At 35.5% G+C, this 20,029-nt stretch overlaps 1 protein-coding gene across 4 annotated transcripts in view; it reads left to right on the top strand.

Moving 5' to 3' along the window:
- Window positions 1-20,029, top strand: part of LOC111030713 — a 51,560-nt gene that overhangs the window by 19,233 nt on the left and 12,298 nt on the right. For 2 of the 4 annotated variants that reach the window (XM_022310364.1, XM_022310366.1), the window contains 2 exons: window positions 10,748-11,330; window positions 17,605-18,388. In XM_022310364.1, the coding sequence (XP_022166056.1) occupies window positions 10,748-11,330; window positions 17,605-18,388 (1,367 nt within the window). Of the gene's footprint in view, window positions 1-10,744; window positions 11,331-17,604; window positions 18,389-20,029 lie in introns of all 4 variants that reach the window. The other 2 variants (XM_022310362.1, XM_022310365.1) reach the window with 1 other exon arrangement.

Here is a 20,029-nt window from a genome sequence, read left to right as displayed (position 1 = left end):
GGCGACATATACCTATATCCCCATTGAAACCGTACGCGCCCACCCTCATGTGTGCGTGTGCGTATGTAGGAGTAAAACATATTATATGGGGGAGACGGACCATATGTCGGCGGCGGCGGCGGCTCTCGTCCGGTGGCGGTTGTACGCGCCGTCTACGACGATGGTACCGCCCCCCCCCCGGCTTCCACCATTACGCGGTCCGCAATCTACCTGTGTATTGTTTGGTATTTTTTTAATTTTCAAAAGACCAAAAATACTCGTTTTTTTCCCATTCCAACAATCGAAAACTCTCAAAATCTAAAAAATCCTACTGAAACGTACACTGCGAACGCGCGCGCGCACACACACACACACACACACACACACACACACACACGCGCGCGTATTTGTAGACAGACAGCACATCGGTTGTTGACATAAACAAAACATAAACAATTAACCGTCGGAAAAAATACAATTTTATACGCATGTTTGGCATGACGACCACAACCACGGCGGTAATGATTATTACTATTCATGTGGGTACCTATATTATAATAGGTGCAACACATCATACGAATTAAACACCCTTCTCGCGCACCGAGTTCTCACGCACGACAACATTTTCGAATTCCCGGTTTTATTTAAGTATAATATAATACGAGTATATTTATTATTATGTTCTCTTTTCTTTTTTCGTCGATATAGTCTGCTCGTAATGTGCAGCATTGTCTTTTATCCTACACACACACTCGAGCGGTGTTTTTTCTTCTTTGTCCAGATGGGATTATAATAATGATATTATCTTGAGTAGGAACAGAAGAGTAGGTACGCCGATCGATCATTTCTGGTACTTATGCCTGCAGTAAAAAAAAAAAAAACAAATAATAGATAAGTCACGTTCCTTGTCTTGAACCAACTAAATACACCTATATAGGTAATGCTAAATTATGTTTTTATTCATTAATCGATGTAATTCGAAAAGTTAGTACCTACCTATAATTTGTTATGTTTACATTTCTATTATAAAAGAACACGATAATATATTATGCGTCATTATACCGCTCAATGTATGTAATAATACAAAACCATTAATTATTGTTTATAAGTTGTAATCCTTTTTTTTTTAATACACACAAGAAACTGAAGAACTAATTCGTCCGACAATTCGAAAAGCTTTAATTGAACACGAATTTTCTTGTTTCCTCATTTGCGTATAATACCATAATACCTATACGCATAATAGTTACGTACAAGATAATATTTTTGTTCAAACCATTATGATAGAATTGGAATTTTTTCATAATAATTATACTCTATCGATCGTGGCGATGGCGAGGGCATACACTGGGATGTGTATAAAATATTATCTCGGTATGTGAACGACGAAAATCGGATGATACCTACTTGCGAGGACTTGTTATTGTTTCTGTGACCGGAAACACCTATCTGTGTAGACATAACAACATCATTAGTTAATGTGGGTAATCCGCATACATATAATATCATATCATTATCATGTACATACGTCTATTCTAATGTACATTCTAACGCACTGTAAGGTGTCCCAAAAGTGAAACGAGTACACCGCAGGAATTCGAACGGTAGTTGTTTGTATGTATATGTCTGTGGTGTTTGTGTGTTTGTACAATAACGATACGTTGCACTGCAGTAAGTAGTACTCTGAAGTAAAATGATAAAGTATAGAGTACGAGAACAGTTCGTAATATATTATTATAATAACGCCTTAAAATCGCGCACGACGCGTTAGGTTATTAATAATATGATTATAATATATGATTTTTTATGGGGTTCAACGGCTGCGCAGCGAGCGATGTGGGTTGATATACAATTGAGGCCGATTGTTATTAACGAGTGTGTACGTACATGGCTTTTAAGTGTCTTATCATCTAGTTTGTTATTATTATTATTATTATTATTATTATACACTCAATACTTCTATAGTGTTGTATGTATACTACATACGCGTCGATTCACCCGGGTGGAATAAAAATTGAAAATTAAAAACATACCCACGCGTAGGCGACGCTCGGATTGGGATAGGAGGATAGAGTGATTAAATAATAATATGTAGAGTAGAACGTAGAACGTATGTACCTTTATCGCGTCGGTTGTATTTTTCTATAATCGAACGGATTATTATTTAATCGGATATTTTATTGTACGCTGCACCCAACGACGATATCGCGGACACGTCGCGACCATTTTCGACAAAAAACCGACTACGGCGTGTAATTATTACGTGGCTGTGGTGCATGTGTGCAAGACGGTTCATAAAAAATACCTATATATAGCGTGTACACATAAATATATATATATAATACATATATAAATAAGCGTGGGTATAGGTCGGCGTGTAATGTTCTCGGCGTCAAACCACTCAAGACTATTATGTGTATGCATTATTTGACGGGTAGGCTTAAAACGTTTTTCGCCCCCTCTAGACGCACACACATAGATACGTTTACTACGCGGCCTAAGTCCTCGTTTATTGAGCCGTCCGTCGTCCAGAGCCGCCGAGTCACCATCGCGGAGCTTATATTATGTACGCGCATTTGTATATATATACGGTTTAATGGCATTAAATATACTTTAATACTTGTACATATATATATATGTGTGACGATGGTGTCAAACATTTACTGCAGCGGTATAGGTTAGGTTATGTACAACGTATAATAATATAGTAATGCACGTTTATCGCTGTTTGACGGGTTTTATACGAAACACACGACAAGCACATTACTTCTTAGTGACCGTTCGTCGTGAACTTGTATGTATATAATATGTATTAAGTATATATATATATATATATATATATATATATATATACACGCACTTAAGAGACTAGCGTAGACTGCGATATATATTTATATAGTAGGACGATGACGTATGTATAGGAGACTATTGCTGCGGGGAGCTCTGCAGCTGATTGTCATGGTACATAATATAATAATACTGCGAAGTTTTTTTTTACGCACCTCTATGTCTTGGTATAAACAAAACGACATCGCAGTAATCGCGGTATAAACCATTTTTTGAGATCACCAATACGAATAACTACGATTACAATAATTCTTTCGGTTCCTTCCGATGACGATATCACATCGTCCCGCGAGGACGACTCGCATAATAAAATATTTAAATATATTATAAGCTTTTTACTTTACCGGGTTATTGTACACGGAGTTTCGGGTTTGCAGCGCCTCCGGGGAGGTTACCTTGCCACGGGGGGGGGGGGGGGGGGCTGAGGATGTCATGTGCCTCTGGATTATTTTTGTCGTATATAATATAGCTGATAGAGCAATACAAATATGCAGTTAACAACGGTCTGAGAACGGTCAAAAATTCATATCACTCCTCCCCCTCCCGCAAATACTAAGCACTTCACCCCGCGTACCCATTATTGGCGCCTAAATGTGTCGAAGAGACGGAAACCCTCCCCGGCCGTGTGCATATACAGGTACATTAAAATATTATAATATACGCGCACTTTGGCGTGTGATTTTATGCGTATATCATGAATATAAATCGAACGTCGGCCACCTCCGACGTGACTATTATTATTAAACTACCCCGTTGTCCGCTCGAATGGATTTCCGGACCATTGCGCGCCGTCACCGGATATTTGTCTCGTAGTGGTGTCGTCGTCCGTGTCTCCGTCTTGACGGGATCAATCGACCGTGTGCGTTTTACACGGACGGGCGCCGGCACGTGTATATAATGACGGGAAATACCGCGATTCGATCGCCTCCGCGGCTGTATTAACCCTTGACATTTCCCGGAGACCCTTACACCCCCCCCCCCCCATCGCATTCGGATCGGTATTATATGAGGCGATAAACGCGCAGTAGGTGCTCACGATTTACTCGGGCGCGAGTGTCGTATAAGGCAAACCCGCTGCGGCAGTAATCGTCTGACCGTAGGGAATGTGCAGCCATAGGGTTCGCAAGAGCTGCTGCAGGTAGCTGTTTGAAAATTATACTGTATAATAATGCAGTAATGTGATATATTATATTATATCGTATGCGCAATAATTAAAACACTCATTGTTGTTTACAACTCGGCAGGTATGTACAAGTTTGTGTCGCGACATTTCACACGTCAATATCGTTTTCAATAATGTCTCCAAAACGTTATACGTGTCAAACTCATCTGAACGTTCCCCAACTATGAATCTCATCAGAAATATTCAAATATATAGTTAGGTACTTACGAGCAGAACTCTGTATGACTACGACTACCTAATAATTTTCAAAAGTTCAAAACTAATAAAGATATTTTTTTGTAAAATATTTTGACATGTGACATTGGTATTTGCATTTCTTCGTAAATAAATTATTGATCTAATTTGGACTAGGTACATACACAGTTTTACGTTTCTTTTAAAATCCCCGTCGAAATAAATGGTAAAGATATTATGTTCTTTAAGATTGTATATGTTAGGTACTTTTACAGTGACATGTAATAGATGATATTGCGGCTTATTAGTTTAAGTCATTTTTATAACATCGTTACTAAATATTAAATTATACATAAATAAATAATAAACAATAAATACAAGTATTAATCATAGGTATTCGAATTTGAAATAATGTTTTGTAGAGTTTTTTCTTTATTGACTTAAATCATAGATATAACGACTAAAGATTAATGACTCGGTAAGTTGTTTAAACTTTCAAATTTCAGAGCTATGTAGAACTAAAGTATATATTACTAAAAGCTGTGCTGAGAATCTGAACAAAGACTTAGATGGAAACTATGAATGGAATGATCGATTATTAAAACATTATAATAATATTACAGGAAACATATAATTAAAATCATTTGTAATTTGTATATCTACTACAAAACTTAATTTAAAATATATATATATAAATATATATCACAACTCACAGTGGAATGACATTTAAGCTGTATTAATTAATAAAGTAAAACAACATTGATATGAAAATGTACATTTTAATAATAAGATACTTTTGATATCGAGGTGAGTCTTATTAAGTCTAACAATGTCTAAGTTTAAAGACATATTTTCTTGAATTCTTGTCTTTTAGTTCTCTACGGTGGAACTTCTAACTTGCAACGCAGTGACAATTTCATATTTCATATTTCTAAGAATAACTTCTCAAATAACTTGATCCTAGTGTATATGACATAATCACTCGGGCCATAGGTAGATACAGTTAGATTAAAAAAAACATTATCAGGCATTATTATTAAAGGTACATATAAACATATTATGTATCATATTATATTACTTTATATAAGCATTACTGGACACAAAATATTTGCTTATTATAAACTATTTTGACGAATCGTAATTAGTCTATTGTAATATTACAGTATATTACAGTGTATAATAGTATTGTATGTATCACAGTTTATTAGTTAATATTGATACCATTAGTTATTTATAAATTCGATTGAAATATTATAGTATCCTATATACTTACTTAAAAGTTATATTATACGAAACTGAATTGCTGAATTACTTTGAGTTTAATTGAAAGGCAATCGGGTAAAAATTCAATGACAGTATATTATATGGCCGACGACCGTGTATACAATTTGGCATTGACGATGTTCATAAAAAATTGAGAATATTATAAATTGAAATGTTCTCTTTTTTGTTGCCATCTGCACGTAATTGTGTGTGGTTCGTTTTCCATACAACATATAAATATCCATATCCTGCACCGCACTTTATGAATAAACCACTAACTAGCACGTCAACGTATCGTGTGTTTATTTTGTGTACTACTTGATGAAGTTCAAAATCATCCGACCATCTCATTATGATGGACCTCTTTATGAACAAATTCAATCGCTAACTAAAAGTTCCAAATTACGTTTGAATTGAAGAATAAAATCTAGTTTTGAAGTGCAATTATTTTACTTATTTGACTTATTTATAGTTATTTCAATTGGATTAAAACTAACTGCTTATTAATAACGTCGAGCACAGCAATAAACATTTTATTAATACAATGCTTAAATATTGCAATTAAGCTTATGGTAATTTTTCGCAGAAAATTCGAACTAATTAAAGACAATTTATGAGCTTGTATAGTGTTAAATAGTTTTCAAAAAGTACTAACAATCAACTCATTATTATTTATAAATAAAAAGTACAGTAATTCAACGCATTTGGCTTACATAAATGGTATTAAGTTTCTAAATGTGTTTTTCGAGGTCAACATACATATACCTACCTTATGTTTTGTTTAAAAAAATATATGCAGTCATGCGTTTTAATAAATTAATTTAATAATAAGTAATATTATGTTTATGCACAAAAATGAAAAATGTTGTTTTTATATTAGGATAATAGGATGTCTCTAAACATTCGAGTAATATCTCCGTGCCTAGATCATCTTTATCTGTTATGTGTATAATAAATAATAATAATTATCATACGGAATGACGTCGGTGCTGCAGCGCGGTGCCTCATACGGGCATATGTTGTCACCCGTTAAAAAATGTATATTATTAACGAACAACCCGGTGGTCGGTCATGATTGTCACACGTGTTCATATAATATGTTCCTAAAAAAGAATCGTGAATTAAGACGTATGTTGGCCAAAGAGAGATATTCATTATATTTAATAATCAATCTCGATTACCTATCTGCTTACACCCAATATTATATTTTATTAAAATATTAAATAGTTCACGAAGGATTTCACACGAGAATTATTTGACGATCATCGTCGCGTTGAGCACTTGGGTGTAACGTCACACATGCCTACCCATAATCGGATACCCATGCGATAGGTTGCGATGGATTCCACCAAGTATTGAATTGCTTGAAGTATTTAACTAATATTTCACCGTGTAGGTACCACAAACCCGATTTCGAACCATTCGCGTGGTCATAAGATTTTGTTTTGCTCTTCGCGATCGGTGTCAGAACTATAATACATTCCTCGAGCCCTTACAAATGATTAGCTAGCTCCATTTATCGATATTTATACATTTTAGTACCTATATATATATGAACATTGTATTAACAATTATCATATTATATTTTAGTAAATGCTTATAAAACGTATGACTTATGGTAAATCGACTAGACGAAAAATCTCTAATACTAATACAATCGGTGTTGAGTGTATAATAATTATTAATGTAATTCCATTATAATATATTCCATTATATGTTGTCTGTGTTCTATATATTAGATACTTGATTACTTGGGGACAACGCCTTTATTTAAATTATTTTTATTTAAAAAAAATTAAAACACATACATAACATGATTAAATTAATCAATGATTGCTTTTGTTTAGAAATCAGCTGTTATGTGTTGCACGCGTTACATTTAAACACATAAAGAGATTATCAGAACCGTTAGCTTACAATAAATGACAGAAAATAATACTAGGGACATCGGACATGTGTTCCTTTCACGATTATAGTTTATTCATATATCTGGATATTTATATATATATGTTATATTAATTATCATAAGTTCAGGACGTGGTCGTTCCCAATTAAACTTAACGACCGTCGACCGGCAACTCAAAATGTGCGAAAACTGTTGCATTATTCATTTTCTTGATATTATTATTCCTAAAACACTTTGATTCGTATTATTTTAATATGAATTTATGAATTAATCTACTATACGACACTAAATAATATAATATAAATATACACTGACATTACTTGTCACGTTCAACAGTATATAGGTACCTGCAAAATAAATAATTAATGTGTATGATACAATATGCAATAAATTAGGTACCTAGTTTCATACTTTTTTTAGAATTTACAAATCTAAATATCGGTGTATAATAAACGTCAGTACGTTATCTAAATAATTGTATTTATATGCACATTATGAAAATTAATTATATGCCCATTTGACATTTGATCTTTCATAATCTATTCATTTTTAAATAAAAAAATAATCAACAAATATTAATTTTCCATCACTTTAAACTATAATTGTTTTTCTTATCATAATTGGCTAAATTGTTTAATCATTTCTAACAATAATTTAAAATGCATTTAAGTCAAACATTCTCGTGCATCCTGCACGATGCAATACCATAATACCATGATGATACAAAAAACAATTTGAGTGAATGATTTTACTTCAAAATTTATTTGTTCAATCGATAAACTATTTGTCCATGTTTTTAGACGTCTATATAATATCTTGTATTATGTATTTTTTTTTTAATCGTGAAATGACCCATAAACGTTTTAGTTTTAAAATTCAACAATAATTACCATTGCAAATTTCTAACTAACACTAATCAAAAATAACATAATAGAGCATACTCGCTACTATACTTAGTAAGTAAATACGAAGCATTATACTTGCAAATAAGAATAACTGAAGCATTATTGCAACTTAAGGTTAGACACCATTGCCGAATGTTATAATATATTGTTAAATAATATATCTTGTTATATAATTTTTCTTTTTTTTAGCCCATATAGAACGACAGTTACTCTTTTTTATTTTATCTTTTCAAATTTCATTTAATTAAAATACAATTTTACAATTAGAGGAATCGATTAAACTATACTATTGTGTATACTATTTTTTTGTTTAAACCGAATAATATTTAACGTTGTGTTACGAAAATGACTTTTCGACATAATATATAAGAACCACACCGACCCTAAGTTATAAATTTTAATGTGCCATGTGCACTGCGTACTTTGGTGTACGATCGCTTACAATATATTATAATAATTTATAATAATATATTAATATGAGAGCCTGATGAAACGTGTGATGTAATGAGATGACGGCAATTAACACCATACCGATCCAGATACGCATATTATTATAATTTGTATTTCCTCTGAACTGCCTGTTGTAAATGTTATTATAAAATAGTTTTCGAGTACGGCACGCGTGAGTTATGAAAACAATGACGTTTCATCGGGTCCACGAGTAGGCGCTAAAAAATTGTAGGACATTTTTACCAAAGCAGAGGCCGCCGTGAACGAATTAAATAAATAAACGCATTTGAAACCACGTTCGGTGCACGTTGTTCTTGCATTTTATACTTATCGTCCGATAGTCATAATATTTTGAATAATATAATAATATAGTAATATTATGGTATCTATAGCGTACAATCAACATAAACTGATTAGTTCTTCCTCTGTATAATATTGATATATTATTAGGTACCTACTACCTACATGAGTTGTAAATTTGTAATAAGTATACAAGAATAATAGGTACACTTTCGGCATTTATCGTGTAAGGTATATTATTTTATTAGACTTGGAGAGAAGCGCAAAAAGAATCATAACATACTCGTAGTACTCGTTGTACCCGACATTGGTTTATATTTATTTTATTATAGAAGAAGTTAAAATCGATCTAGAAATGGTCCCTAACCTGCGTATAAGCTCTAAATGTCACATGTGTGGATACATATTTAAGCAATGAACTTTAAAAAGACACATATTTATAACCATCTTAATCCTTCGTACAACATATAGGTACGTACGAGTACATTTATAACTTAAAGAGTCATAATATGATTTATATATTTCTCGCTCTTGGACGGATTTTCTGAGGTAAATTCTAATTGACATTTTAATATTTACTGGTTAATTCAACGTTGTATACATAGGAGTCTATAATTTACTCTTGTTGCAATAATTATATATATCCATCACGACGCTCGCTCATAATTTTATAGTATATAGGTTACCTACCTAGTAATAACTCAGAGTTTAGATCGAACGACTGTAATATTATACAATATAAAATACATATATCCAGGTACACTGGGTGATCCATTTAAGAGTCCACGCTCGAAAGCTAGTTAACATTTTTAAATGGCGGCAAAATTTTTAATTTTATATTCCTAATAAAAATATCCTTTGAAATATTTTGATTTTTGATACATCATAATAATTGTGTAAACAATTTTGTTTGGGAATGATATACAATCGAGTAAGTATGATACTTGAGAAATTATGAGAACGACTGAAGACACTTAAATGGATCACTCTGTATACCACAGGTCTAGAGTTTTTATAAATCATTATTCTCTCTTAATCGTTTTGCAACGCGATTACGTGAATATAAAAAATATATATTTCTTACCCGCTAGTTAGTTAAACCTACCTAAACAATTTTTTTATACTTAAAAATCCATTTTATATATTCAATATAATACGTACCTATATGAAATCAATAAGGCGCCATTTGTAGTGAAAAGTTAATTAGTTATAAGGAGAGTTCAACGAATAAAAAACTCTAAAACAACATATTAAATGTAAAAAATACCAAACAAGATTATGCAACGAAGTAAAATGTTGTGTACTAATACCGCAAAAACACGTAATATAATATAAAACAAACGTAAAGCTAATCTGTAAATAGGAACAATTGAAAAAAAAACAAATTCTTATAACTTTCGAACTCTAGTCACAAAAATATTTGGAAGCAAAATGTCGAGTTTCCACCACACACTCAGCTGATGAAAACTTTAAATGACTATAAACTTATAAGTTATAAGTTAAATAACTAATTAACAACTCTTTCGAAATCCGTATCTTAATGTAATATAGTGCTCGCTATTCTACTTCTCAGATTAAAAACTTACGTACGAAAAGTAAAAAAAACTCAACAACAATAACGATAAAAAATCGTAAAAATATAATTTTTTTTTTCTCGAAATTGTGAGTTTATGGTCACTTCGGTGGATCACCCCCCCACTTCGCATAATATTAACTGTCATTTTCGCCGTGTTTCAGCAGACGTCAGCTTGTGGAACAAGAACATGGGACAAAAGTGGCGGAAGATCCGGCGTCGGTGTTCGTCGTTCAACACGGGCACCGGCAAGGACAAATCGGCCACGGTGGACGGGCCGCTGTTGCCGCCGTCGCCGTCGTCGTCGGACGATTCGACCGCGTCGCTGTCACCGCCAATGGCGGCCGCGGCCACGGTGCAAGACATGTTGCGCGCCCGGCTGAACATGCTGAACATCAGCTACAAGCGCCGACCGCAACTGCAGCTGTTCGGCAGCGCGCGCCCGTCCAGTCTGGCCCCGGACGGGTCGTCCACGTTCTACGTACCGTCGCCGTTGCTGGGACAGGACTTGCAGGACACCGCGGGCCCGTGTTCGCTGCCCGTCGCGTTCGACCTGTCCGCCGACCACCGGCTGCTGCAGCCGTCGTCGCTGTGCCGCGTTGCCGAGACGCCGTCGTCCTGCGGTTCGTCCGGCCGCGGGACCGCCGACGACGGAGCCGGCAGCGATCGTTCGTCCGTGTCGTACAGCGACCACGGTTACAACAGCATCGTCAGCACCGCGACAGCCTGCACCGGATACGACGGCGACCGGTGAGTGCGATCGACGATAGTTTATCATCGACAAGTCTCGATATTACATTGCAGTTTGTCGATTACGTGTATATAAGTGTTAGGTGTACTGCAGAGGAGGGGGAGGGGGGCGTGAAGTTTGCTTTACAAAAATATGGTTAGCATATACTCGGATTTATGACAATAAGGCTACAGTGGGATATAGAACTGTTGGAAGCAATTGCTTCATGTCTGAAATGGGTAGATGGGTAGGTGGCAGGATCCGGTTGGGTGTATGTAAGACGACTGCACAAAAATCATGACAAAATGTTTAAATTTTAATAATTGTTGTACTTGATAATTATTAATGGTCTCCGCTGTCTATTTTGGTTCGACGAAGGGGTGCTGGTAAAAATATTTTAAACATGCAATATGCTTCAAAGCCTCCTCTACAATTTTACACCACCACTGGGAGACTACATTATATTTGAATTTTTTCTTACATAAAATATCTGCAACGAATTCGGTTATAAATACAGTGAAATCTCCCATAACTGACACCTCTAAATAGCGGAAATCTCCGAATAGCGGACGTTTTTATGGGAACGACGACATTTTCACCATTGTTATATACGAAACCCCTAAACACCAGACACTCTAAATAACGGACACTTTTATGGTAATTTAATTTTTGATTTTTTGACAATTTTTCTCTTAAACATAGAATAATCGTGGAATGCCTTAATAAATAACAATCTATCTAGGTATCTAATTTCTATTTTTTTGCTGACTATGTACAGTAGGTAGTATAGTATGGTTTATCTTGTATCCGTCCACTATCGCGACGATGAAAATATTTTTTTAGTTTATGTTCTGTGAAGTTATCTTACTCATATTTAGTTGTGTTCGTGATTTTATAACATTCTATAACGGACGTATTCTAAAACGTGTTTGTAAACGTCTGTTAGTACAATGGCTAGTAAAAAGATTAAGTCTAAAAGAAAAATTGAGATTCTTGAATTTCGATCGTGTAATACAAATATGGGTATTCGTGCTTTCGCAGAAAAGTTTAGTGTTAGCAAAACGCAAATCGCGGAAATCATAGCTAATAAAGACCTACTTTACAAAACTTGGACTGAAAATGGATTAGAGAATCGAAATCATAATTTTAAATATAACAATATATTGTATACAATTGATATTTATTCATTTATAATTACAATAATACAAATATGCATACCTACATCATTATTATACATACCTATTATATATTATATGTTGTACATAATATTATTTAGTTATTAATTTCTCTCGAGAATTTTTTTTCCCTCTGAATAGCGGATACCTCTAAATGACGGACACAATTACGGTAACCGAGAGTGTCCGTTATTTAGAGGTTTCACTGTATTGTGGTTCCGAATTCCCGATTTCCGTATCCCACCCATCCGCCGTCGTTCAATATTATTATCCGCGAAACGAGCTAAAATACTTACATATTATATAATTCATTTTTCTCTCGATAAAAATATCTGACACAAACGACAAACGTATAGGAGCCGATTATGTGTACCATACGCAGACATTCAGCGTATGTTGTAATTTAACTGTTAAGGCACTGTTTAAATTTCGAATCTGCGTTGTATGCATCCTGCAGCATATCTTTGTAGCTCGAATACGCATTCTATACCAAATTATATGAAATCTATTAACAAATGTAAATGTTTCGAGAAAAAAATGCATTAATTATTTATCTAAACGGTTTTGAATACTTGAACTTAAAAAAAATGGTATCTCCGGAAATATCGTGGGTTAGTATATTTTTATTTCGACATTGTATAAAATTATTAAACGCGTTTCAAGTTTTAGTTTCACAAACGTTTAGATTGTTTCGTCCATTACAGACATTTTAATCGACTTTTTTTTATATTTTGATCGTTTTTTCTTTTTTTCCATCCAAAGCATCACAACATTATAATATTGTGTGTTTTCGTCTAAATCGTTGTCGTCTGTTGACGCATAAGAGTCACTGTTTGACTATGTGCAATGTGAGTGAACTTTGAGTGGCTATTACTAGAGAAAACAGGTTTATGATAACCACCGAGTGATTCATACATAAATTAAAAAACACTTTGAACAATTAACCGTACCTAAATGTGTCCAGTATGTAAAGTAGATTAGAAATTTTATTATTGTATCGGTTAAAACACTATTTAAAAACAAAAATCATTAGTTATATAAACACACAGATAAAATTAATTGTACCCGGAGCTGTGGTTGGGTATGCAGCTGTAGTAGTATCATACATAGGAGAAACTCTCAAAAATATCTAACAGAACCCTCTCCCCACATAACAAAAAAAAAAAAAAAAAATATGGATAGTAATAATTAGAGTGCAAATTTCCAAAAAAACAAAAATATACTCTAGACTTTATTACACACAAAAAAATAAACAACAACAATATAGTATAGTGTTTTGCTCGTGGATATGTTTAATATTATTATAACGAACGTCTCGAACAAAATGATAGAATTGATAGATATGAATAGCTCGCATTATACACGAAAACCTTGTAGTATACCCACCTATACCTTCATTTCCACGACTATAAATCTAAGCTGCAACTTGAGTACAAAATATTCTACTTGTTTAAGTAATTGCACGGTGTCTCAAAAATATGTATGCATAAGCATCATAAACATAAAAGAGAACACCTGGGGTAACCAACAAGTTAAATAAATATCTCTAGAACTGCCACATACACACACACACACACACACGTATATACTATGCGTCTTCTCCATTCGCTCTCTCACCTTCTCTCTCTCTCACCTTCTCTCTCTCTCTCTCTCTCTCTCTCTCTCACTCTCTCACTATCACCCCTACAGACAACCCTCCTACTACAACTGCTGTAATGGAGGGACATCGCGGAGAAATGCCAAGTATCAAAAAGCACCACGATGAATTATGAATAGAGTGAACATCGACGCAGCAGTCTTTCGTAATAAAAGTCAAAAAATAAATTCCATACGAATTGATCGGCGTGTGCAATTACACAAAAAAGAGTGTAAAAAAAAGGGTAATAAATAACGAATTGTCGTTACACGCTGTGCACTACAGCGGTCACAGTTTGATTCCCCTCCCCCCTGTAAAATGTTTACTTTATCTTAATCGGAAGATTACGACTGAGATAATAATACTGTGGGAAAAACTATGGCTTCAGGTATATGTGTACCCACAGCTAGGTTGACGCATAAATACATATTTTAGACCGACGTTCTAATAAAAGCTAAGGTAATTAGTAATAATTACCAAAAGAGTGTGCCTATTCAATGTTGTATAGTAGGTATCCAGTCTCGTTGTACATGATGATAATATTATTGGCAAAAAAAAATTGTGAGTTACATAATATTAAATCCTGTGTATGTTGAGGGCAAAAAAATGTATAAAATATGTCAGCAATTTCATTCTGCTCGTGTGTACTTTATTTACTTAATTTTTTTTAATCGACACGCCGTTTTTTTTCTATTGTGTATTCTTTTCTCGTTAATGAACAATAATACTGTGTATTATAATAATGTGCGCGTTATCGTATACGAACCAGACTGAGAAAAATACTCACAACATTAGGAATCGTGTAGTATAGAATATAGATATTATCATATTTATATAATTAGGGGGAAAAGAAACCGTTTTGTTCGCAAGCCGGTCCACAGTAATACGAATATTTTGTATTTCTTATTTTCACGCGTGCCTACATAAAATGTACACCTACCCACACAATAATCGAAACTCACAAGACTCATAGCCATCGGTGCTTCAAATCTGATACCTACATCAAACTCCCCGCACATCATACCATTCCGGCATTATTCGTTCGGGAGACTTGTGTTACGACTTGTTACCCAAAAAGAAACAGTTTTGTTCTTGAGCCGGACCACAGTAATACGAATATTTTTTATTTTTTATTTACACGAGTATATCTTTTTATAAATTGTATATTTACCCACACAATAATCGAAACTCACAAGACTCATAGCTTCAAATCCGATACACCAAACTCTCTGCACATCATACCATTCCGGCATTATTCGTTCGGGATACTTGTGTTACGACTTGTTATCCACTTGACCGTAATCAAATACACATTTCACACGTTCAAAATTAGAACGACCGCGATTTCCGCATGGTTGACGGCCCTATCTGACTGACTGTATTGGGTCCGAAAACATTGTGCACCGTAATGGATTCTTTGCATTACAACATCAATGTGAGTGTGTGTGCGTGTTTTCCAAGTACGTCCCGACATGTATTACGCGTATACTATTTTGTGGTCGTGCGATTTGTTTATAACTTATTGAATTACATACTGTTCACGTGCAAGGCCACTGTTGACCACGAAAAACAATAGAGGAAATCGTTTTTAATAGTGATAATAGCCAACGACATTGTTGCGACGATGTCCGTCAAATGTCCCCGAAACGACGATCGATAAGATCGAGAAAAAAAAACCTATTCCCAGACCTAAACGCGCGACGTTGTTTTTCTTTCTCGCTCGTTCTGTAACTTTTATTATATCGAATGACATACGCATATATTATAATAATAACAATAATTGTTTGAATTCATGAAAAAATATTAAACTCGCCGTACCGAATCCGACGTGTGTAGCTGGCTATTATGACCGTTTTACGCACCCTAAGCATCGTAAAAAAAGGCAAATCTTGTATAGACGTGCCGCACGCCCCGTGGTTTTCACTTTTGTATAATATTATACCCATGCACCGATATAATAGTGTGTACGAAAATCTCCAGCGCCGGCGAATTATTTCCATAATAAGGGTCGAGAAGTTTTTATGGTTTCATTTCCACGAAAATCACCACGATTCGATTCCACCCTATACAAAAAAAACTCCTTATTATACATTGTATGCGATGTTATCGGCATCAGCCAAACACAGTACCCACATCACGTGTGCAGACGCCCGTTTTGTTAACAAGACATAAATTGATATGTTATATTATTATGTGCTAGCAGCAAACCGAACATTCCTTTGTATTTCGTTCGGCGAAATTGACGGATAACAATAATTACGGGTCCCTAATTTTTATGGCCCGTGTTTGTTATATTTTTTGAACAGTTATTTCAGTTCATTTAATCATATTATAATATTATAGGTAGTTTTTAGATGCATTTTTATCGTTTAAATGGTGGAATTTCGATTTAAATATCGAAAAAAAAGTACCGTGTGTGTATATTATAATGGTACACTACTACCTATCAAAAAGTCCTAGGAAAAAAGTCCGTGGTTAAAAAATCCGAGGCATAAAAAGTCCGTGGGGAAAAAGTCCGGTGCTTATAATTAGATAAAAAGAAAAATATGATGTGACGCACAATCAAACTTCCAACTAGTAATTAATATAAAATATAAATTGTAACTAAATGATTTATCTGACGAAATTAATAAATAATCTTGTAGGTATCTATATCAGCAAGATATTTGCAAAATATATAGGATAAAATAAATATATTGTTTTAAATATTGTTGTACATACATATATACCGGAATTTTTTAGTGAAGATAATTAATTAGATAGTTAATTCTTAATTAAGTTGAAAAATCATTATAATATATCATGTATATAATGGTAATGACTAATGATACTAGGTATATAAGTAACTAAAATCATTGAATTTTTTTTTTAAATTACTTATTTTCAATATTGTTACATATGTACTGGACTTTTTTATCCTGGAGTTTTAGGCTTAGGACTTTTCTACTTCGGACTTTTTACGTCTCGGACTTTTTTTCCTAGGACTTTTTTATCACGGATTTTTTTGGCGCGATTCGTATACTATAATATTATTATGCTTCGTCGAGTCATTTATGTACGAGTGACTTACACGTTTCGACGACGTACCCATCTCTCCTCCCCCCTTAGTTATAACTCACTAGTAAATGTGTACATCGTTATGTACTCGCATCGTAAAAACGGACGCTAAAACAACGAGAACTCACTACAACTACCCAGTCACAAAACGCAATATTGAGTTGTTCGATTTCGAAACGGTATTGGGCTGTGGCGTTCACACGTGGACAATTTATTTATTCGGCACAACATCTACACGTAGCCCCGGCGTGTCGATTAATTATAATATTAAAAATTAAACTCACACGTCGTACCACAATATTATATATATAATAGTACCTTCCACTTAGACGTTATTATACTTTATGACACAAGCCAACAAATTATTGTCGTTATTATTATTTTTATCTGACAAATCCTTGTAACCTGTCACGTGATCGTTTCCAGACTCAGCTGTAGACCTCATTCGTTCGTCGTCAGACGGTCCGTAAATAACGCGGCGCGCCGACCAACGCGTTGCAGTGGCGACGACACCGACGACGGTTACAACGACGACGACGCCGACGCCGACGACGACGACGACTATTACAATTGCAGTCTGCTGTTGCAGAACAAGCCGAAGATGCGGTCGTGCCGGAGGTGGTCGCAAGCCGACTCGCTGGCGCTGGACACGCCGCTGACGGCCAAAGCGTTCGTGATCGGCGGCGCCGTCTCCTCGTCCTCGCCCGGCCACGGCGCCTGTCGTCCTCGTTTCGGCGGCCCGTCGTCACTGCAGCAGGCCTACACGCCGCCGCCGCCGCCGCAGCAACAGTTACCATCCTTACAGCAACAGTTACCGCCCGTGCAGCAACAGTTACCGCCCCTGCAGCAACTGTTGCCGCCGCGATCGTCGCCGCCACCGCTGCCACCGCCACTGATGCACAAACCGCCGCCGCCGCTGCCGCCGCCGCCGCCACCGCCATCAGAGAGGACCGTCGTCGACCTTCCGGCCATACCGGAATCGTCGCAGTGGGACGAGCAACGTTCACGCCACCGCCGACGGACGCCGGAAAAGCAGCAGGCCGACAGGCTGGAAAGGAACGGTTCGACGAGGATCAGCGGCAGGAACCCGTATCGCACGTTCAACGGGAGGGCCGCGTCGCCGGCTGGCGCCACTGTCCCCGGTTCCGGGGGCGGCGGAAACGGCAGTGGCGTCGTCCCGGCGGGCCATTGTCATCGCGACAATCTGCAGGTAAGATTTTTATTCTCTGAAGTGTCGTCTCGTCAGCTAATCCCTTTCGACGCGTCCCTTCTGCAGAAATGTATACGTCTCTATAATAATATAATCTGTTTACCTCTACTTTTATAAACATCGCGTTTTACACCTTAGTCCCTTTTTGATTTTTGGAGGGATCCTTAGTCCTTCTTTTGGTCCATATATTGACATTCGGACATATTATAACAACCTGTTTGGAACACGTCTTACACGATTATTAACACTTGAATAATGTGCGAAGTTTCTCTTTTTCGTTCAACTGTAAAAGGTGGGGGGAATCCACTGGAAACGCTAAAAGATTATAATATTATTGGTGTAGCTGTGGACGAGTTTTTGACTTGTCGTCGTCGATCGATCGACGAAACGCTGCGTACAATATATAAACTTTTAGTGCAATTTTATACGTCCCCATTATTTACCACACACACACACACACACATGTGTACTACACGTATATAATATACAGGGTGTCCCGTGAGAATATACCCATTACCCGTAGAGGGGGACCAGCCGCCCGGACAAAATACGATTTTTGTTGTTTTACTTATAAACTAAAAAAATGATTAAATTTATAAAAATAAAATGTTGAATGGTCAAAATGTTCAGAAACATAAACTCTACGAAATGGATCTTCAGTCGTTTCAAAATGTTTCATTAATTTTTTAATTTTTTTACCAAAAAAATCAGTTGAATTAAAAAATGAACTATGCGTAGTCTTTGTCTCTGTGAGTCTAATTTAGAGAAACAGATTTATGATATATACTTATTTTCTCGGGAGCAGTGGGTAAATCCTCTCGGGACACCCCGTATACCGTACCAGGACGACGTACCAGGAAAAACGTATACCGTTACTAATATATACAATTATATTATATCGCACCCGTATAACACATGTACCTATTTCGTTATATAGGTAGGTAGCATTATCACTATGTATACCTATGTAGTATGTATACGGCTTTATGAGTTTAAAGTCCTTTTTACGATACAGCAAATTCGCTCGTTTACTGTCACACAATTATTAGACGAATAAGGCGTTTTTGTGTTTCCGCGCCAAATAAACGCGACATGATGTATTTTACACGTGACGAGAAATTCACACGAAACCTCATCCATAGATAGACAGTCGTCTTCCCGGCCGTACCTTCAAAACAACAATAATATAATGTACGACAGCGCGACTCTATATTATAATTTGTGACGACGGATGCGGTCGCTAACTGATTTTATAATTTATAGGTGCTCGTATACACTCTTGTTGTTTTTCCATACGTATTATTTTAATACTTTGTGTTCGCTTATACTGCAGTATGTACTGCACGGTTCAAGGTCTTTTGCAGTACACACTTTTGTGTACTACAGGTTACTGGATTTGATTTGACATTTTAAAAGATTATCATGTACATAGTAGGCTAGAAAGAGCTTACGGAAATAAAAGCCCATGCCAGTGCCATACAATTGTACCCACTATTTTATGTTTTTAAAAATATTTCGTTGATTATAATTCGAAAAAACATAATACTAAATAGTACATAGTATAAATAACAGATAATAATAATAACTATAATGACCTAGTAGCTGATGTTACTGAGATGAATAATTTAAAAAAATAGTATG

Source organism: Myzus persicae, unplaced genomic scaffold (genome assembly GCF_001856785.1).
Source record: "Myzus persicae strain clone G006 unplaced genomic scaffold, MPER_G0061.0, whole genome shotgun sequence".
NCBI lineage: Eukaryota > Metazoa > Arthropoda > Insecta > Hemiptera > Aphididae > Myzus > Myzus persicae.
Note: the sequence above shows the minus strand (reverse complement) of the source record. Positions and strands in the feature narration are given on the sequence as shown.